At 44.5% G+C, this 16,130-nt stretch overlaps 1 protein-coding gene across 1 annotated transcript in view; it reads right to left on the reverse strand.

The window, feature by feature from the left end:
• The window catches only part of KIF16B (kinesin family member 16B), a 181,663-nt gene extending 179,594 nt beyond the window's left edge, over positions 1–2,069 (reverse strand). The window contains 1 exon segment of the mRNA XM_081833249.1: positions 1,920–2,069. Coding sequence (XP_081689375.1) covers positions 1,920–1,966 — 47 coding nt within the window. The 5' untranslated portion in view covers positions 1,967–2,069.
• Positions 2,070–16,130: the final 14,061 nt, after the last annotated feature.

Raw genomic sequence — 16,130 nt, forward strand, 5'->3', positions numbered from 1 at the left:
TGTGACAACACTGTGCTTGTTCTTAACACTTACTGTATCTCATATGACTCTAGGGATCCAAGAGAGAATACACCAACCTCACTATCCACCGTCCCCAAACCTCTTCCACCTCCTTGACCATCAAACCTCAGTTAATGGTTCTACGTTCTCCCCTTTCCCCTCCTTCCCATCCAAGGATCAGCAAAATCCTCTCAATTCTTCCAGGAAACTGTCTCGGTGTATCTATCCAGCCTTCCCATTTATGCCTTTGGTTCAGACTGCTACTTCCTTAGCTCTTGCCCTAATCCTGATGCCACCACCAAAGTTCTCTGCTGAAAGTACAAATACCATCACTTCAATCTACCACCTCAAAGCACATGGCTTTTGGACGTTTCCTGCAGCCCCTCCATATAACTGGGCTCCAGGCCTACGACTGACAAAGGACTACACTTGGATCATCACTCCCAACCAGCCCCATGTTTTAGGAGAGTCCTGCCAGTATGTAGTCCCTCCCCCATTAGATAGTAGGCTCTCAGAAGACACTCATTAAACCTCATTCACCTTATCCCCCATATAGCACCCAGGACAATGCTGTGCACTTGGTAGGTGCTTTCTAAAGTTACCAATACAATCTTCTAGCATGTGTTCATGTTATTCCAAAGACAGAAAGGAACTTCTTTATACATGTAAATCCAGAATAAAGAAAAGTCTTTTTAAATCATCTAAATGACTTTGGGGTCTGTTTGTCTTGTATGACTGAATATACATAGCAACATCCATATTCTCTTTGGACTTACAAAAAAGTCAAACTCCTTCCTAAAAAGCTTTACAAATAACTTAAAAACGACAAAAGCGCTGGTTTTCAACAGTTACAAACCAGAGTAATGATTCCCTATTTGCCAACAGAAAAAACAGATTCAGGTGAGTCAAAGAAGATTCTGGCAATAACTTGATTTTATGATCTTTGGATGCCCCAATCAGCTGTCAGAACCACCAAACAATGACCTCCACAAGTTGATATGAGAAAGTGGAAAGGCCATATGGTAAATCAAATGTCCAACAACTTGACTGAGAAGCCAATAAAAACAAATGGACTTGTGTGAACTGGGCCTGTCAACTCCGAAGGACACATCCCATTTAGGTCTACTTCATTCTTTAAAGTTAAACCAATTTAAACAGTAACTCTTCTAAAGCATCTTTCTATACTGATTATAAAGAAGTCATTGAGAAGGAAGCTGGGATTATTTTTCAAAGAATAAAGAGTCAAATCATTCTGAAAAGCATTACTTTGTAGAAAAATACAAGACTGGATTCTAAATGTGTTTATAACTCTTCCCATCTCCTAACACCAGCAGATTTCCAACACGTGTGCCTAAGTGTCTTTGATTTTGTTTTCCCCTGAAGTGAAAACTTTGCTGAAGTTTCCCATCTACTCTTGAATGAAAGTTAAGAACTGCTCAGTTACCTATTAGAAGTCAGGGTTCACATTCAGGGAATTGAAATCATCTCTCACTAAGCAATTAAAAATATTGTTGGTAACAGAGAACTTCTGAGTTGACACAATTGAGGGGAGTTCGCTTGACAGCTGTGGTGTCCCATGACCTCTCATATTCCCCCAGAAGGATTTTAAGCCTTCATGAAAGTGATCCCCTGACGCTTCTGAAAAGGGGAAACATGTAAACCTCCACAAGTTAGTGGGACAGGACTCTTCTCATGGCCTCGTGAACTCTGTATCCCCAGAGCTGTCCCCAACAGGGCAGCGTAAAAGGGACAGCAAAGCGTGAAGTGCTCCAGGCCCCCAGAGGCCACAGCCAGGGACCAGTGGGCCAGAGACCATCCAGTGACACTTAAGTCCAGGCTGGCCTTTGAGGGGAATTGGAGACTAGGTTCCTCTGGGTGGGGGCGCATCGGGGGGCCGCCTATGGCCTCCCCCAACTCACCTGCGATTCATGGGCCGGACCCTCACGGCCACCTTGACTGATGCCATTGCTCATCCCGGCCCGGCCCGCGCGGGCTCCCACCTGCCCAGCGCCCCGCGATCGCCGGCGACTCTCGCGACTCTGCCCTCAGCTCCCGCCCACTTCCCTCTCTCTGCCCCCGCCCCTCTGCTCCCGGCCGGACCTGGCGTCCCGCGGCGGCCCCACCTGCCGGGCCACTGAGCATGCCCAGAGCGGCTCCGTCCCGCGTGATCCGCGCGCCGGGGTTTGGCGGCGGCCCGGCGGCGGGGAGGGGCGGGGTCGGGATGCCAGAGCGCCACAACCTAAGGTCGTCGATTCGGGAGGAACCTCTTTGCAGGAGGTGGCCCGGAAGTCACCAACAGTCAGTCACCGGGGAGGAGTGATTTCAGGAAAGCTGCAACCCAGCCTTATCACCTGAGAAACGGGGGAGGAGGAGGAAGAGGAAGGTGTCGCAGTAATGTAGGGCCAGAGAAGAGACCTCAATCCTGGGGCTCTGATTACCGAAAACACAGTTTTTCAGCCCTTAACTAGGAACTGACTTTACCCCCCACAATGCAGGAGTTAGCTCAACCAATTTACAGAGCAAGAATCTGAGGGACGGAGATTATCATAGCTTGTTTGTGGGGAGCTCCATCCACTAGGGCCTTCTCTGCTGCAATATACCCAACCGAGTTGTGTGTTTTGGACCCCTCAATTCAGGGACACCGAGAAATGAAAATAAAAAGGGTACTGGATGTTTAAAATATGCGGGTGAGAATGGCTACATTGTCTGAAATCAGATCTTCGTGGGACTTTTTTTCACTTACGTTACAGTTCAGTAGTTTTTTGTGTTGTTTTTTCAGTTAATCATAACGTATTCAGGGGTGAGAGCGACCTTCTCTTTAAAGCTTAGGACCTAAGGGGCGCCTGGGTGGCTCAGTCGTTAAGCGTCTGCCTTCGGCTCAGGTCATGATCCCAGGGTCCTGGGATGGAGCCCCGCATCGGTCTCCGTGCTCCGTGGGAAGCCTGCTTCTCCCTCTCCCACTCCCCCTGCTTGTGTTCCCTCCCTCGCTGTGTCTCTCTGTCAAATAAATAAAATCTTAAAAAAAAAAAACAACTTAGGACCTAAGAAGTGAGGGCAGACCTAGCCTCTTTTCCTGAGTCCTTCTCCCCCGCATCCCACCCCACCCCACCACCTCCCTATTCTGAAGAATGTAAATTCATTCAGCCATTCATTCAAGCATTTGTGCACACACACCCAGGAGCCCCCCTGTGAGCCACAGGTTACCTGCGGGCCCTAACCAAGACCTGAGCTCTGCCTTCCTCCTACCACCCCACTCAGGGCCCCTCAGCACAAACAACCCACCCCAGCCCAGCCCCAGGACCCCACCCTTACTGCCCCTTCGGGCAGCTGACGGGAAGCCACGGGGAGTGGAGGCTGGACTGCTGGGTTTGAGCCCCAGCTCCTTCACTAACACTAGCTTTGGTCGTCCTCCAGTCTGCATTGCGGGGCACCGCGAAGGCTTTTGCCTTACAGCAATAGAAACAACTCCATGGAGTTGACTAATGCATTAGGTGAGATGATGTCGGCAAATGTGACCCACTCAGATATGAAATCACTATTTCATCAGCTTCCCTAGAGCCCGGCAGCTAGCCCGGAATCTGCCTCCCATTTGCTTCCAGAACCCTGAAAACCCTGGGTTTTCCCCCACTTTGCTGGCGCAAGGCTGGGTGCGGATTTGACCACGCGAGCTGCAGGAAAACAAGGAGCGCCGGAAGATGGACCGGGACGTCCCGAGCATGCGCGGTAGGGGCGGGCTGGTTAGAGGCGCCGCCAGGGAGCCCGCGCGCCGCCTTCGCCACCCCAGGCGGGGGCGGGGTCCGCCTTATATGGGAGCTGCGCGGGGACAAACAGGCTCGCGCCTCCCTCCTGGTAGGGTGTAGGCCGGCACCCGCGCCAATCACCGCCACCACTGCTCCTGACCACTCTGCGGGGGTTTGGGCGCACGGAACACTTGAGGGGCCCACGCCCTGCAGCGCCAGAGCTCAGTTTTTGAAAGACGACGAATTAAACTTTGTAGGAGGAGTTCTCTTACTAATTAAAGCGATTTGCTCTGCCTGGGGTTTTATTGGTTGGTTGGTTGTGAAGTTTCGTTCTTTATTTCCAGCAGCCTACACATGCCCATAAACCCACTGACCTTCTGTGACATTGCCATTTGACACAAAACAGCATTGCAACCCCGCAGCCCCACAGACACACTAGACTCCAGACATCTGGCATGGAGCTTCTGACTAGGCAGTAAGGCCTCAACTCACAAAGGGACACTGCAGTGGGGATGGGGGGGGGGGGGTATTTTGCTTGTTTTGATGTAGTTTATTTGGGTCTTCATTTATTGTTCTTTTTTCTTTTTCTGATGTTTAGCAATCTCTTTACTGCCAAATAGTTCTGAGTGATCGAAACTCCCTGAGTCTTAGCTTGTTCATTTCAAAGTGAGCTAGCACTAGAATAGAATGTTCACTCCACCACAAAATATTTGAATCATCTTAAAATACGATCATCAGAAAAAAAAAAAGAAAATACAACATCCCTATCAGCTATATATCCAGCTATGCATTTCTTCCCCTGGCCTTTAAGGAATAAAATTGATTTACTCTCTCACAAACATGACTTTTAAAAAACCTTGATAAACAGCAAACGGACACACTTAAATTGGAACATAGGATACAACTGACATCTCAGAAACCCATCTGTTTTCCTATGTGCTAGAAGTACCGATCTCAAGCATTCTATCACATAGTACACTTAATATCTCCTTGTGGGGGTATCTTACATCATAGAACTCAAGCTGAATTTAGGGGCGATGCAGTTGAGCCAATAAACAAAAATAAGTGTTCTGGTTTTCAAACAAATGCATAGTAGTCTCAGAGACAGAAATTACAGATATCAAATCCAAAACCAGAACCATTTTCATTTTCTAAGTCATAAAATATAAAGGTAAATTTAGGATCTTCTAAAATTCTAAACCTTAAATGCAAAGATAATTTGAAAAAGCCTGAGTGAAACCTGAACTGCAAAGTAACAGTAAAGATAATCACAAAGGTCATACATAGAAATTTTGCTACAAAGCTATAGCAGGTAGCTATGAATGCCAGCTTTTACAGCAGAAGTGAATGAAGAAATCACAGAAGATTCAATTTAATAGAAACTATCACCCTAAATCATAGTCATTTCTTATACTAAGATGAAAAAAAGATTGTTTCAATTGCATATAACTGTACCTGTGGTTACAAATAGTTCAGAATCTATGGACTCGTAGAGTCTGTGGCAATATTTCAACTCTTCAGAATGAGAAACCGCATTTAGTTGAAGGGATGGGGTAAAGTTCCATGGATAAATTAGTTTTGAAGATGGGCCTTGCAGAAGGGATGGAATTTGAACTCCAAGATGGGTGAAGAGCTGACTTCTGAGCCAGGAAAAAATACATTGAACAAATGCAGGGGTCTTGCTCCAGGAATAGTGAGAAAGCCTCTTTACCTAAAACGGTGTGAGAAATTTTAAGATAGTTACAAATGCTTCCCCTCCTGCTCTTACACCTTGGAATGTCACATTGCAGCAACCCCCAAGCAAGGCTGGAGTCTGTTTCTCCACCTTTCTAATATGGCTGCCCTCGTATCTTGCTCTGTCTCACAAAACGCTGCAGAATTAACTTTGTTACTTCAAACCTAGATTTCAAAAGGCCTTGCATGCTTCCAGTCTTACTCCAGGGACCCTGCTGCTGTCATGTGAGCAAGCCCAGGCTAGCCTGCTGAATGATGGGGTGACCCAGTCAAACCCAGTGCCACAGCCAATAGCCAGCCAACCACCAGACATGGGAGTGGGGTCACCTGGCCCCAGCCCACCCCAGCCAACTCATTAGCTGATCATAGATGGATGAGTGAGGGCAGCCCAGAGTGACAGAGCACATCCAGACTGGCAGAACCACTTCTTGTTGATTGAGGGGATCAGAGTATTCCACCCCAAAATATGCCACTCTGACATGAGAATTAAATTAACCTGAAGGCAATTAAGAAGAAGCAAACTCAGAGCACTTTTCTCTCCCCCATCCACCTAAAAGCAGGACATAAATTTCCCTTTGTGAAGGTGCTTCTTCTCTCCTCTCCCCTACCAACAGAAGAACTGTCCTTATTACTGGAGAGTCTAAAAAACCCCTCATCTTCTATTAATTTCCCTCATATATTTACCTTCTCACAATATACTGCTCCTTTTCCTTTGTCTGGTCTCCTCTGCAATTTATCACCCTTCGTTAAAATGGTATGTAAGCTCCTAGGTCTGAGCACTTTGGGGAATTTTCATTTCTTTTCTGTGATGCCCTCCATATGCAGACAAAATAAGCCCTTTCTCCTGTTAATCTTTCATCCACCAGTTTAATTCACACACCCCAGGTTGTAACTTAAGAGTAGAGAAAAAGGTTTTTTCCTCCCTGACAAATCTCATGAGCAAAAACCCAATTTGTTGCTTAAGTTGTTTGGTTTAGGGTATGTGTGTGCTATTGGCTACATTCAAATACATCCTATCTTATATAATAAGAAAGGTTTTAGATGGATATGGGGATTCAGGAAACCTTTAATCATACAGAAATATGAGTGACATAAAAAACAGCTGTGAACCAGGGCCCTCATCAAGGGCTTTGGAGGTGTAGTCTGGAGCTGGAAGAGTCTTCATGGCTGTTTCTTATGTTACACATGAGGAGACAGGCAGACAGGCTCAGACCAGCAGCGAGACTATGGAGACCACTTTCCTCACCACCCACCCATCTCAGTGGAATTTAAATCAGTGAAGCAGATTCATGGACGAAGACATGCTCTCTGAACACATTCTCTGCATTTCCACTGACACACCTTTGATTCAGCTGTGCATCCAGCAGGAATGCCATCTCCTCTCCTTCTCTCCTGCCTTCAGTTCATCCTTTGGCTTCTACCATCTGTAGTCTTCCCCCAGGGTACAAATTCACAGCAATCACTCCCTCTACCAAATGCTTTGCACCATAGTTGACAGCACTCATTTGCTACTCGCTGGAGAATTTTATTTTTTTTTTAAGATTTTATGTATTTCTTTGAGGGAGAGTAAGCAAGCGAGCGAGAGAGAGAGAGCTTAAGAAGGGGGAGGGGAATGGGCAGAGAGAGAGGGAGAGGCAGACTCCCCTCTGAGCAGGGAGCCTGACGCGGGACCCCATCCCAGGACCCTGGGATCATGACGTAGGCTGGAAGGCAGACACTTAACCAACTGAGCCACCCAGGCGCCCTCACTGGAGAATTTTAAACCCTGGTTTTCTTGTGTCTCACTTCCCATCAGATTATAAATCCTTTAAGGCTAAGGAACAGGTCTTATAGTTCTCTGTACTTCAGTGTTGCCAGATCAGTAAATGTTGAAGTTGATAATTAGCAAAACCAATAAACTCATTACATTATTCTATTTCTGTAGATAAACCAGTATATAAATATGAACTTCTTATGTGATGATTCTTTGGCACATTTTGTCCTTTTTTGTTCCTCTAACCAGGTCATAACATAAAGGTTATGCCATTTGTTACTGTCAAGCTTAATTAAACCCATTATAATTTGTTAACCCCTGTGCTTGCTTTGTAATTAACATTGATTAACACAAACAAGTACAAAATAGGCCATCAGCACTTTCCAGAAGTGCTGATTACAATTATATTGATAATTCAATACAGTAGAGAAGACGATGGGATAGTAATTTGCACTCTCTTTACATAAGGAGACAAATGCTACCGGGCAAAACTAAGCCTAGAAATAAAATACTTTGTTCATCGGATTCACCTCATTGAACCTTCACACTGTTAACCCACCCTGTGACTGTTTAAACCTTGGTAGGATTACTGAAGGCATGGCTCCTAGTAGCTTGCTTCATTGCACCCCTGAACCAGAAAAGGGAAGCATTTCAAGGCTGACAGATGGATTGTAGAGGGTTCAGCCATGGCAAAGCAGCCCCCAAGGCTCATGACAGACAATTATGGGGCCAGTATTGCATTTTGTAGTTCTGGGATATGTCCAGGGCTTGATGGCAGCACAACAGTGAGCACGCAGCAGCACTGGATCCAAAATCTCTCGGTGACCAATAACCTGAAAATAAACTCTATCTGCCTATTCAAAGTACAAAAAACAAAACCAGCAAAACTCCTATCCCAGTATATTCAAGAACGTGTTTAAATTGCCTTTCTCCCTGACCTCAGAGGTGGAGGATGACTATTCTTGCCATCCATGTTAAGAGGAGCCCACCATGCTCCCATGTGACTCTGGTCCATTACCGATGGGGGTAGGCACACATTTGAACTTTTCCGTATTTCTGGGCATAAAGTCAGATGCTTAGGAGCTGTAGCCATTTTTGTTCTGTGTAAAAAAGTAAGTGGGACTCTGCCCCACTGCACTCCAGGGAAGAATTAACAGAATTGATATCATACAGATCAACTGGCCCTGTGCAAATGAGGTGATAATGAGGCCATGGAGTTTTTATAGTTCTCTGTTACTGCTCCAGAAAGTATGTTCCAGAAACCATTCAAACCCTCTAAAAGGAATATTAGTACAAAATGGGGTGTTTCAAACTTGTTGCTGAAAGATTAATGTTCATGAAGATCCCTGAGACACCAAGCCTTCTGTATAAATGAGTGACTCATTGAGGAAATATTTGCCAGATGAAAAAGTATGGAGAAATTTGCCAACGGTCATATAGCTTCTGACCCAAATGTCTGTGTCCTCAGAGCTTAGGCCTTCTCTTTGCACTCTCCAGCAGAGGATGTGTTGGAAAAATTGCTAGAAATGGAAACACAGCTGTCAGAAGTAGAATTGAGTAAAGAAACAGAAGAAAAACAAACAAAAAACCCCCACAAACACACACTGATATAAAGAGTCAGCCTTAAGTAAGACTGTGACCTTGTGACATTTGTTTTTGGGGTCCACAGCCTTCTTGCCTGCTATTCTCAAACATCCTAGTCCCCCCAGAGGGTTGTAGAGAGTCATTTAACCCTCTCTGTCCCAGCATCCCATCTCTCTCCCTATCTCTTAAGTATTAAGTATGCCAGACATTTTTTGTCTTCATTTATTTTTTAAATAAAATGTAAAATGCATTCACTGGTGCCCATAAAGCATACAAATCTTAAGTGTACAGCTTGATGAATTGCTTTATATATTTATACCCTTGTAAACACTATGCAGATGAGATTCAGAACATTCCCACCATCCCAGAAACTTCCCTCAAGCTACAGGCTTTCTATTTTAAGTCGGGTTTATTGAGGTATCATTTTCATACAGTATTATTCACCAGGTTTAGTAGGCAGTTCTATGAGTTTTGACAAATGCATACAGATGTGTGGCCACCAATACAATAAAAATGTAGAACTGTACCGTGACGCCTCCCCCCAAATTCCCCTGTGCCTCTCTCTAGTGAATCCCTCTCTCCATCTCCATCCTCGGGCAACCACTAATCTGCCTTCTGTCCTTAGAGCTTGTCTTTTCTAGAATGTCATATAATGGAATCATACAGTATGTGGTCTTTTGAGTCTGACTTCTTTCACTCAACAAATACATTTGAGATTCATCCATGTAGTTGTATCAATAGCTGCTTCCTTTCTATTCCTGAGCAGTGCTTAATTATACCACCTTCTGTATACCCATTCATCAGTTAAAAGACCTTTGGGTTGTTTCCAGTTTTTAACAATTATGAATAAGCCACTCGAAACATCCACATACAAGGTTTTGTGTGAATCTAAGTTTTCATTTCTTTGGGATAGAAACCCAGGAAGTGGATTTCTTTCTCCATGCTAAAATCGTTAAACTTCATATTTTCAAAGAAAGCCAAACCATTCTCCAGAGTACTTGTGTCATTTTGCCTTCCCATTAGCAGTGTATGAGGCTTTTAGATGCTCCATATTCTCACCAGAACTTGGCATTGCCAGTTGCTGTCTTTTCTTTCAAGTCATTTCACTAGGTGCCGGGCACGGATTTTTGAAGCTAAGCAAACATGTTCATAGAATTCATTGCAGTCTTCAGAAAAGACTTAAAATCAATCGTAAACATCTAACTATATGCACGAGAGCTACTTGGCTGCATGCTAATTAGGCAGTTTATATTAATGATCCTGACTGGAGTTACTTTTACCCGTTCTGTTCAATTTTGCTTAGTTGTCTATATCCCAAGCAGCATCCATGCCAATTTCCTTAGTGCACTCGTTAAAGCCAAGAGTCCTGTGTCTTCCTTGCAGCCATCCTGTAGGTTACGTATGAACATTAAGGATCCTCACTTCATTTTGGCATCTTTAAAACACTCAATGACCTACCTCTAATCGTCTTGTTTAGGTGTGTTTTCTGTACCCAGAAAATGAAACATCCCTCCAGCACCTACTTTCATGAACATATCTAACAAGAACACTCTAAGCTGGAGGAAGGGAAAAAAAATGCTTTGTTGCAGTAAATAAATTGTCACACCCAAGGGGTTGCAGAAGAATTCAATCACTTTCCCACTCTGCCCTCAATATGCGCAGAGCCGTACATTGCCATTCTCTAGAAGTAACCACTGCTGATTTTTCTGACTTGGACAGAAAACACACATAGTCAGAACCTGGTCTGCTCAGATTTGTCACACAAATTCCTCCCTGGCCTGTTGCTTCTCTCTGGATTTCTCTGCTAATGACTTATTCATTTACATCTGTCTGCCCCATCTGCTGGTTCTAATGGTGTGCTGTCAGCAATTAGACTGTGATGCATGTGTCACCTCCCATGCATTCCTTATGTCCCTCCTGTCCCCCTCCCCCAGCTACTTCCATTTTTCTGCTTCATCTCCAGAGGAACACAGCCAACAACCTCAGCTGCATCTTTTCATTTTTCTAAAGTTTATTATTTATTTTAAATAGATAAGACATGCACAAAAGATGAATTGACAAGGTACAAAAAGGACACAGAGATAGAAGTCTTTTCCATTCTTTTCCCACTCCCCCCCATTCCATTGCTCAAAGGCAACTAGGGTCACCAGTGTCTTATGCCCTTCCAGAAAGAGATACTCTATACATTGACATGCAACCTAGATATTTTTATTCTTTGTAGAAATAGCAACACACTATAACATCTTTTTGCACCTTGCTTTTTTCACATAAAATATATATGTTGTAAAGCATTTCATCTCTCTATACCTGCATGTACTACTGTCTGTACCTTAGTAGATTTTCCTCTTTCTTTTAAAGAGTTGTTTAATATTCAATGTTGCGTATGTACTATGATTTATTTTACCAAAATCCCTTTTAAAGTATCTAAAATAATGACTTAGCCTAACCAAGATAGACATTTATATCTTGAAAAAAATGGGCAGAGTTAGGTGGCTCAGGGCTGGTATTGGTAGCAACAGTCTCAAAGACTGATGATCTTTCTCCTTGTGTTTGAAGGTGGCTGCTGAAGCTCCAGCCTCCACTTCTGCATTCCAGCCTGAAGAAAGATCGTTGTGTTCCTCCTCGAGAAGGACACTTCCCAGCTCACAGAGTCCCTTCAGTTATACCCCATTTTCTAAAACCTAGTCACAAAGCTACACCTAGCTGGAAAGGAGGACGGGAAATGTAGTCACAACCTAGGGAGCCAGTTGAAAAGTTTGGGATCTATTAAGAAAGAAGGAGGGGAGAGTGGGTATTGGGGTACAACAATCAATTTCTGCCCCAGAATTGCTGTCAGTTCTTTCACTTTTCCACCGCTAAACTAGAGATCTCTGTGAATATTCCATTTTATACTCTGTGGGAAGATTTCTAGAATTTCTAGGTCATAGAGTGTGTGCATTTTTATTTTTGTGAGTATTTTCAATCGCCATCACAGATAAGGAAACAATGAACACCTGCACTGACATATAAGCATGCCTGTTTCCCCACACCCTCAACAGTCCTGAGTGTGCTTACACTTTTTTTATTTTTTGAACTTTTACCATTTTGATAGCTAAAATACAGCATCCCAAGATGTCTTCATTGGACTTAAGAGGACTTTCTCTTATTTTTAGTGCCTTTCAGTAGTTTTTCAAATGTCTAGGAACTATTTGCGTTTCCTTGTCTCTGAACTGTTTCCATCATTTGTCCAGTAAATTGGATTATTTCCTTGTTACTCTGTAGACATTCTTTATAAATTGGGGATATGAGCCTTTTCAGTACTATTAATTTAAACATTTTTTTCACTATTTTGGCTTGCTTTATTGTGCTTTTGTTCCCATGCACATTTTTTTTTTTTAATTTTAAAGAGAAGTGAGCCTTTATATCCTTGTTTCACAAACAAAGCTTGGCTGAGTTGGTTGCCTTTTGGTGAGCTGTCAAAGAGACAAGTCCCATATCCTCGTGGGACCCCTTTGACTTTGCCTTTGCTTCAACCTTGGCCGGAGCTGTGCAGCTGCAGGAGCAGCAGTGACCACAAATGCAGATGCATCCACCAGCAAGACCTTGGCTGAGAGGTATAGTCGGTCTCCACAGGCAGAGCTAGGACCCACTTGTGCCCACTGGAGACGGAATGGGTATTGATGCAACATCCCCAGACATAGGCTGGCAACACTGCAAACACCTTCCCGGAAGCGAGAACACAGTTTCCTCTGTGATGTCAAGCACTTCCAAGTTGTAGATAATGGATGGTCAGCCCGAGGGACCAGGGGGACATGTTCAGCGCCCTCGGTGGTGTGGCTCCCCAAGGCTCCCCGCTTGTTTCCTGTCATAATCAGCTGCATGTCATTCAGGATTTCAATGGTGATTTTTTTTTTTTAATTTTATTTATTTACTTGAGAGAGAGTGAGAGCACAGACGGAGAGGGAGAAGCAGATTCCCCACTGAGCAGAGAGTCCGACACGGGGCTCGATCCCAGGACCCCGGGATCATGACCTGAGCTGAAGGCAGCCACTTAACCCACTGAGCCACCCATATGCCCTGTCAATGGTGATTTTTTAATGTGGTTGCATGTATCCCTTTTTAAAAATTGCTTCCGGGTATTGTGACTCTCTTAGAAGACGTTTCCTGTACCAAAATTATAAAATAGATTCTTTCATAGTTTTCTTTTTCATAGTAATAATTATAAAGAGGCTCCAACTTGATTTATTCCAACATGGCTTCTGGTTACCCTGGCCCCACTGACCCACCCATCTGATCTGATAGCTTGGCGGCATTTAAAGGGAAATAACAGTTCTTTCTCGCTTAAATCAGTACCTCTTAATTCCACTTCCTATTGGACATATCCTGTACTGTCACTGACATTACTCATTATGTTTCAGAGTTACAGATTGCAGTTGTATCCCATTTGCCCCTGAGGAGAGCTAAGCACTGAGAGATTCAAGCATTCCGACTCCCTGCTCACAGCCTAGATAGCAAACCACATAATTTGCAACTGCGGGGACTTGTCACAGGAACTCAGGCTTCAGAGGCTGTTAAGGGCTGACTTGTGTCCTCTCCAAATTCATAGGTTGAGGTCCTACCTACCAGTACCTCTGAATGAGACTGTATTTGGAGACAGGGCCTTAGAAGAGGAATTACATTAAAATGAGGTCATTAGGGTGGGCCTCAATCCAAGGACCGGTGTCCTTATAGGACAAGGAAATTAGTTGCCAGATGCACACAGAGGGAGGACATGTGAGGACACAGGAAAAAGATGGCCATCCACAAGCCAAGGAGAGAGGCCTCAGGAGAAACCAACCCTGCTAGCACTCTGATCTCAGACTTTTAGCTTTTAGAACTGTGAGAAAATGAATATCTGTTGCTTCAGCCCCTCAGTCTGGGGTACTTTGTTATGGCAGTCCCAGCAAACAGATACAAAGGTGCGCAGCGCAGGCTGAATCAATTAGGGGTCTTTGGTGCAAGTCTTAGAAGTTTAGACAGATCTACTGTCAGGTCACGTTCCCGGAACTCTGATGGAAATGTGCAAACAGCAGGAGCACTGGGAGTGTTCACAGGAGCCACACGGGCAAGGAGGGGGCAAAGGAATCAGGACGAAGGATAATTTGAGCTGTGATGTTATTGCAAGAGAGGCCTCAGTGGATCCTAAGGGGAGCTCTGGACCTGGGACAGCCTTCGGGCTTGTCCAGATTGAGGCAAGGGTGTGGTTTTTGTACCCCAGCAGGCTGTACCCTGGAAGAGGGTATCAGCTTGGGTGAGGAAGCTCTGTGTGGTTGAAGGCAAGTGCCAAGAGGGCCTCAGCTGTGAGCCATCAGTGCCCAGCATGGTGGCAGCAGGACAAGGAGTGCTTGGGCCTGGAGAGGGCATCTGGTGGTCCGCTCCCACACCCAACACGCCTACCTACACAGAAGGGGATTTGTTAGAAGAACTCGGGAATTTCATAGCATGGAGGCACAGCCTGAAGGAGCAACCCTAAGAAAGGACATGGTCCAGCAGCCATGAGGATTTGCAATGCGGAAACAAATGGGACAGTCTCTCTAGGCAACAGCAATGGGGATGAATCAGCCCAACCATCCTTAGGCTATTCCCTTCAGGATTCAGTTTCATAGGAGAGATAGTCCACTTAACCTGACTTTGATCACCTGCTTGCCCTTTGGGCAGAAGATAACATGGCCCTTTGACATTTCCTGGAAGGCTGTGCAGCATGGGAGAAGGCTGGTTCCCCAAAAAAGACCAACTGCGATGTCATCACCAGAAGAAGGGACAGATACTGGGCAGATGAAAAAACACATGTCCATTGGGCCTGCACCATCTGAGTTGGAATCTCAGTTTGGGGTGTTTTGGGGTAAATAGTTTGAACTCATAAAATTTTAAAGTGCTCCATCTGTAAAATAGAAATATTATCTACCTCATAAGATTTTTCAGTCTTAGATTATATCTATACCTATATCTCTCTACCTGTTTGCATGTATACCTATGTGTTTACATAAAAGAATCATGTACACACATGTATGTACATGCTTAAATAATCTATATATTATGCCTATATAATGGCAATCACTATTTATTTGAGTGTCTATAGTTCCTAGGACCTCATCAACTCTTTCCTATTATTGTATCTGTGCATGTTTTGCTTCCTCACCTCTTCCTTGAGAGCAAGAGAAACATTGAATGTCCTAATCCCCAAATTCCAGATCTGGAAACCCCCTTAGAAATGCTGCCTCCTTTTACAGAGAGAACTGTGGCGTTGCAAAGTTTTACAACTTTGTATTCCTCGTACTGGGTGTGGGGGGGGTGTGCATGATTTTGCATGTAAAAAGTAAATTAAAAGGTCAGGAGTGGAGGGGCACCTGGCTGGCTCAGCAGGCGGAGAATGCAATGCTCGATCTTGGGGTTGTGAGTTTGAGCCCCACACTGGGTGTAGAGATTACTTAAATAAATTTTAAAAACAATTTATAAAAAAGAAATTTAAAATAAAAAAGTCAGGAGTGGAATGAGAAAAGCAAAAGGAGAATTTGCCTGATACATTACCTGCTCCCTGGGGCACACAAAAAGCCTTCTCAGGGATTCTGAACACCAGGCAATGTAAGGCAGGATGAGAGCAGGATAGCCACGTGTCAGGACACTGAAAGCTGCCTAACAAAGGTCAGGGACCAGCAAAGTTCCAGAGCAGAGCACACAGTCCCATTTCTTTGTTGATTATAGAGAATAGCATTTACCACGGGACCCCGCTGACCTGAATGGAGAAAAGAGCCATGAAGAGAGAAGCAAGGGTGGAGGGGTTGACATTTTCTATTTTCCAGAGGAGATCTAATTCCAGCAACAACTTTTCAACTTCACTCCCACCAAGAGGGATGGCTCCTGTTGATGCCTCTCAGCTTGCAAATGTTGCCTCTCCGAGGTCACACAAATAGCTAATACATCCATTTCCCTGAAATAAATGCCATCATGGAGGTCTTCTTGTCACTGTCAGGGGTTATGAGCAGTGTTGATGGAGTGGGGTGATGACATCGCAGGGTGATTGAAAGGGTTTGGGATGTGATTTCCTATTTGGTTCAGACAAAATAAAACCATTATTTTTGCTTCATCTTTTTTAAAGATGTTGTTTCCCGGGCTCTTCGGCGCTTGAAGTCTGTTACAGCACGGGGGCACAATATTAGCTTGTCACAATTATAGATAAGTTCATCACCACAGTAAGCCTCCAATCTCCTTGAACTCTTTCCAAGGGTCTGCCTGATCCCTGGGTATTTTGCCTTTTGAAAAAGATGGCGCAGTGGTCATCCGTTCACTGTGGAGAGCTGTGG

This window comes from Leptonychotes weddellii, chromosome 10, assembly GCF_054177405.1.
Source record: "Leptonychotes weddellii isolate Sample4059 chromosome 10, ASM5417740v2, whole genome shotgun sequence".
Classification (NCBI taxonomy): Eukaryota; Metazoa; Chordata; class Mammalia; order Carnivora; family Phocidae; genus Leptonychotes; species Leptonychotes weddellii.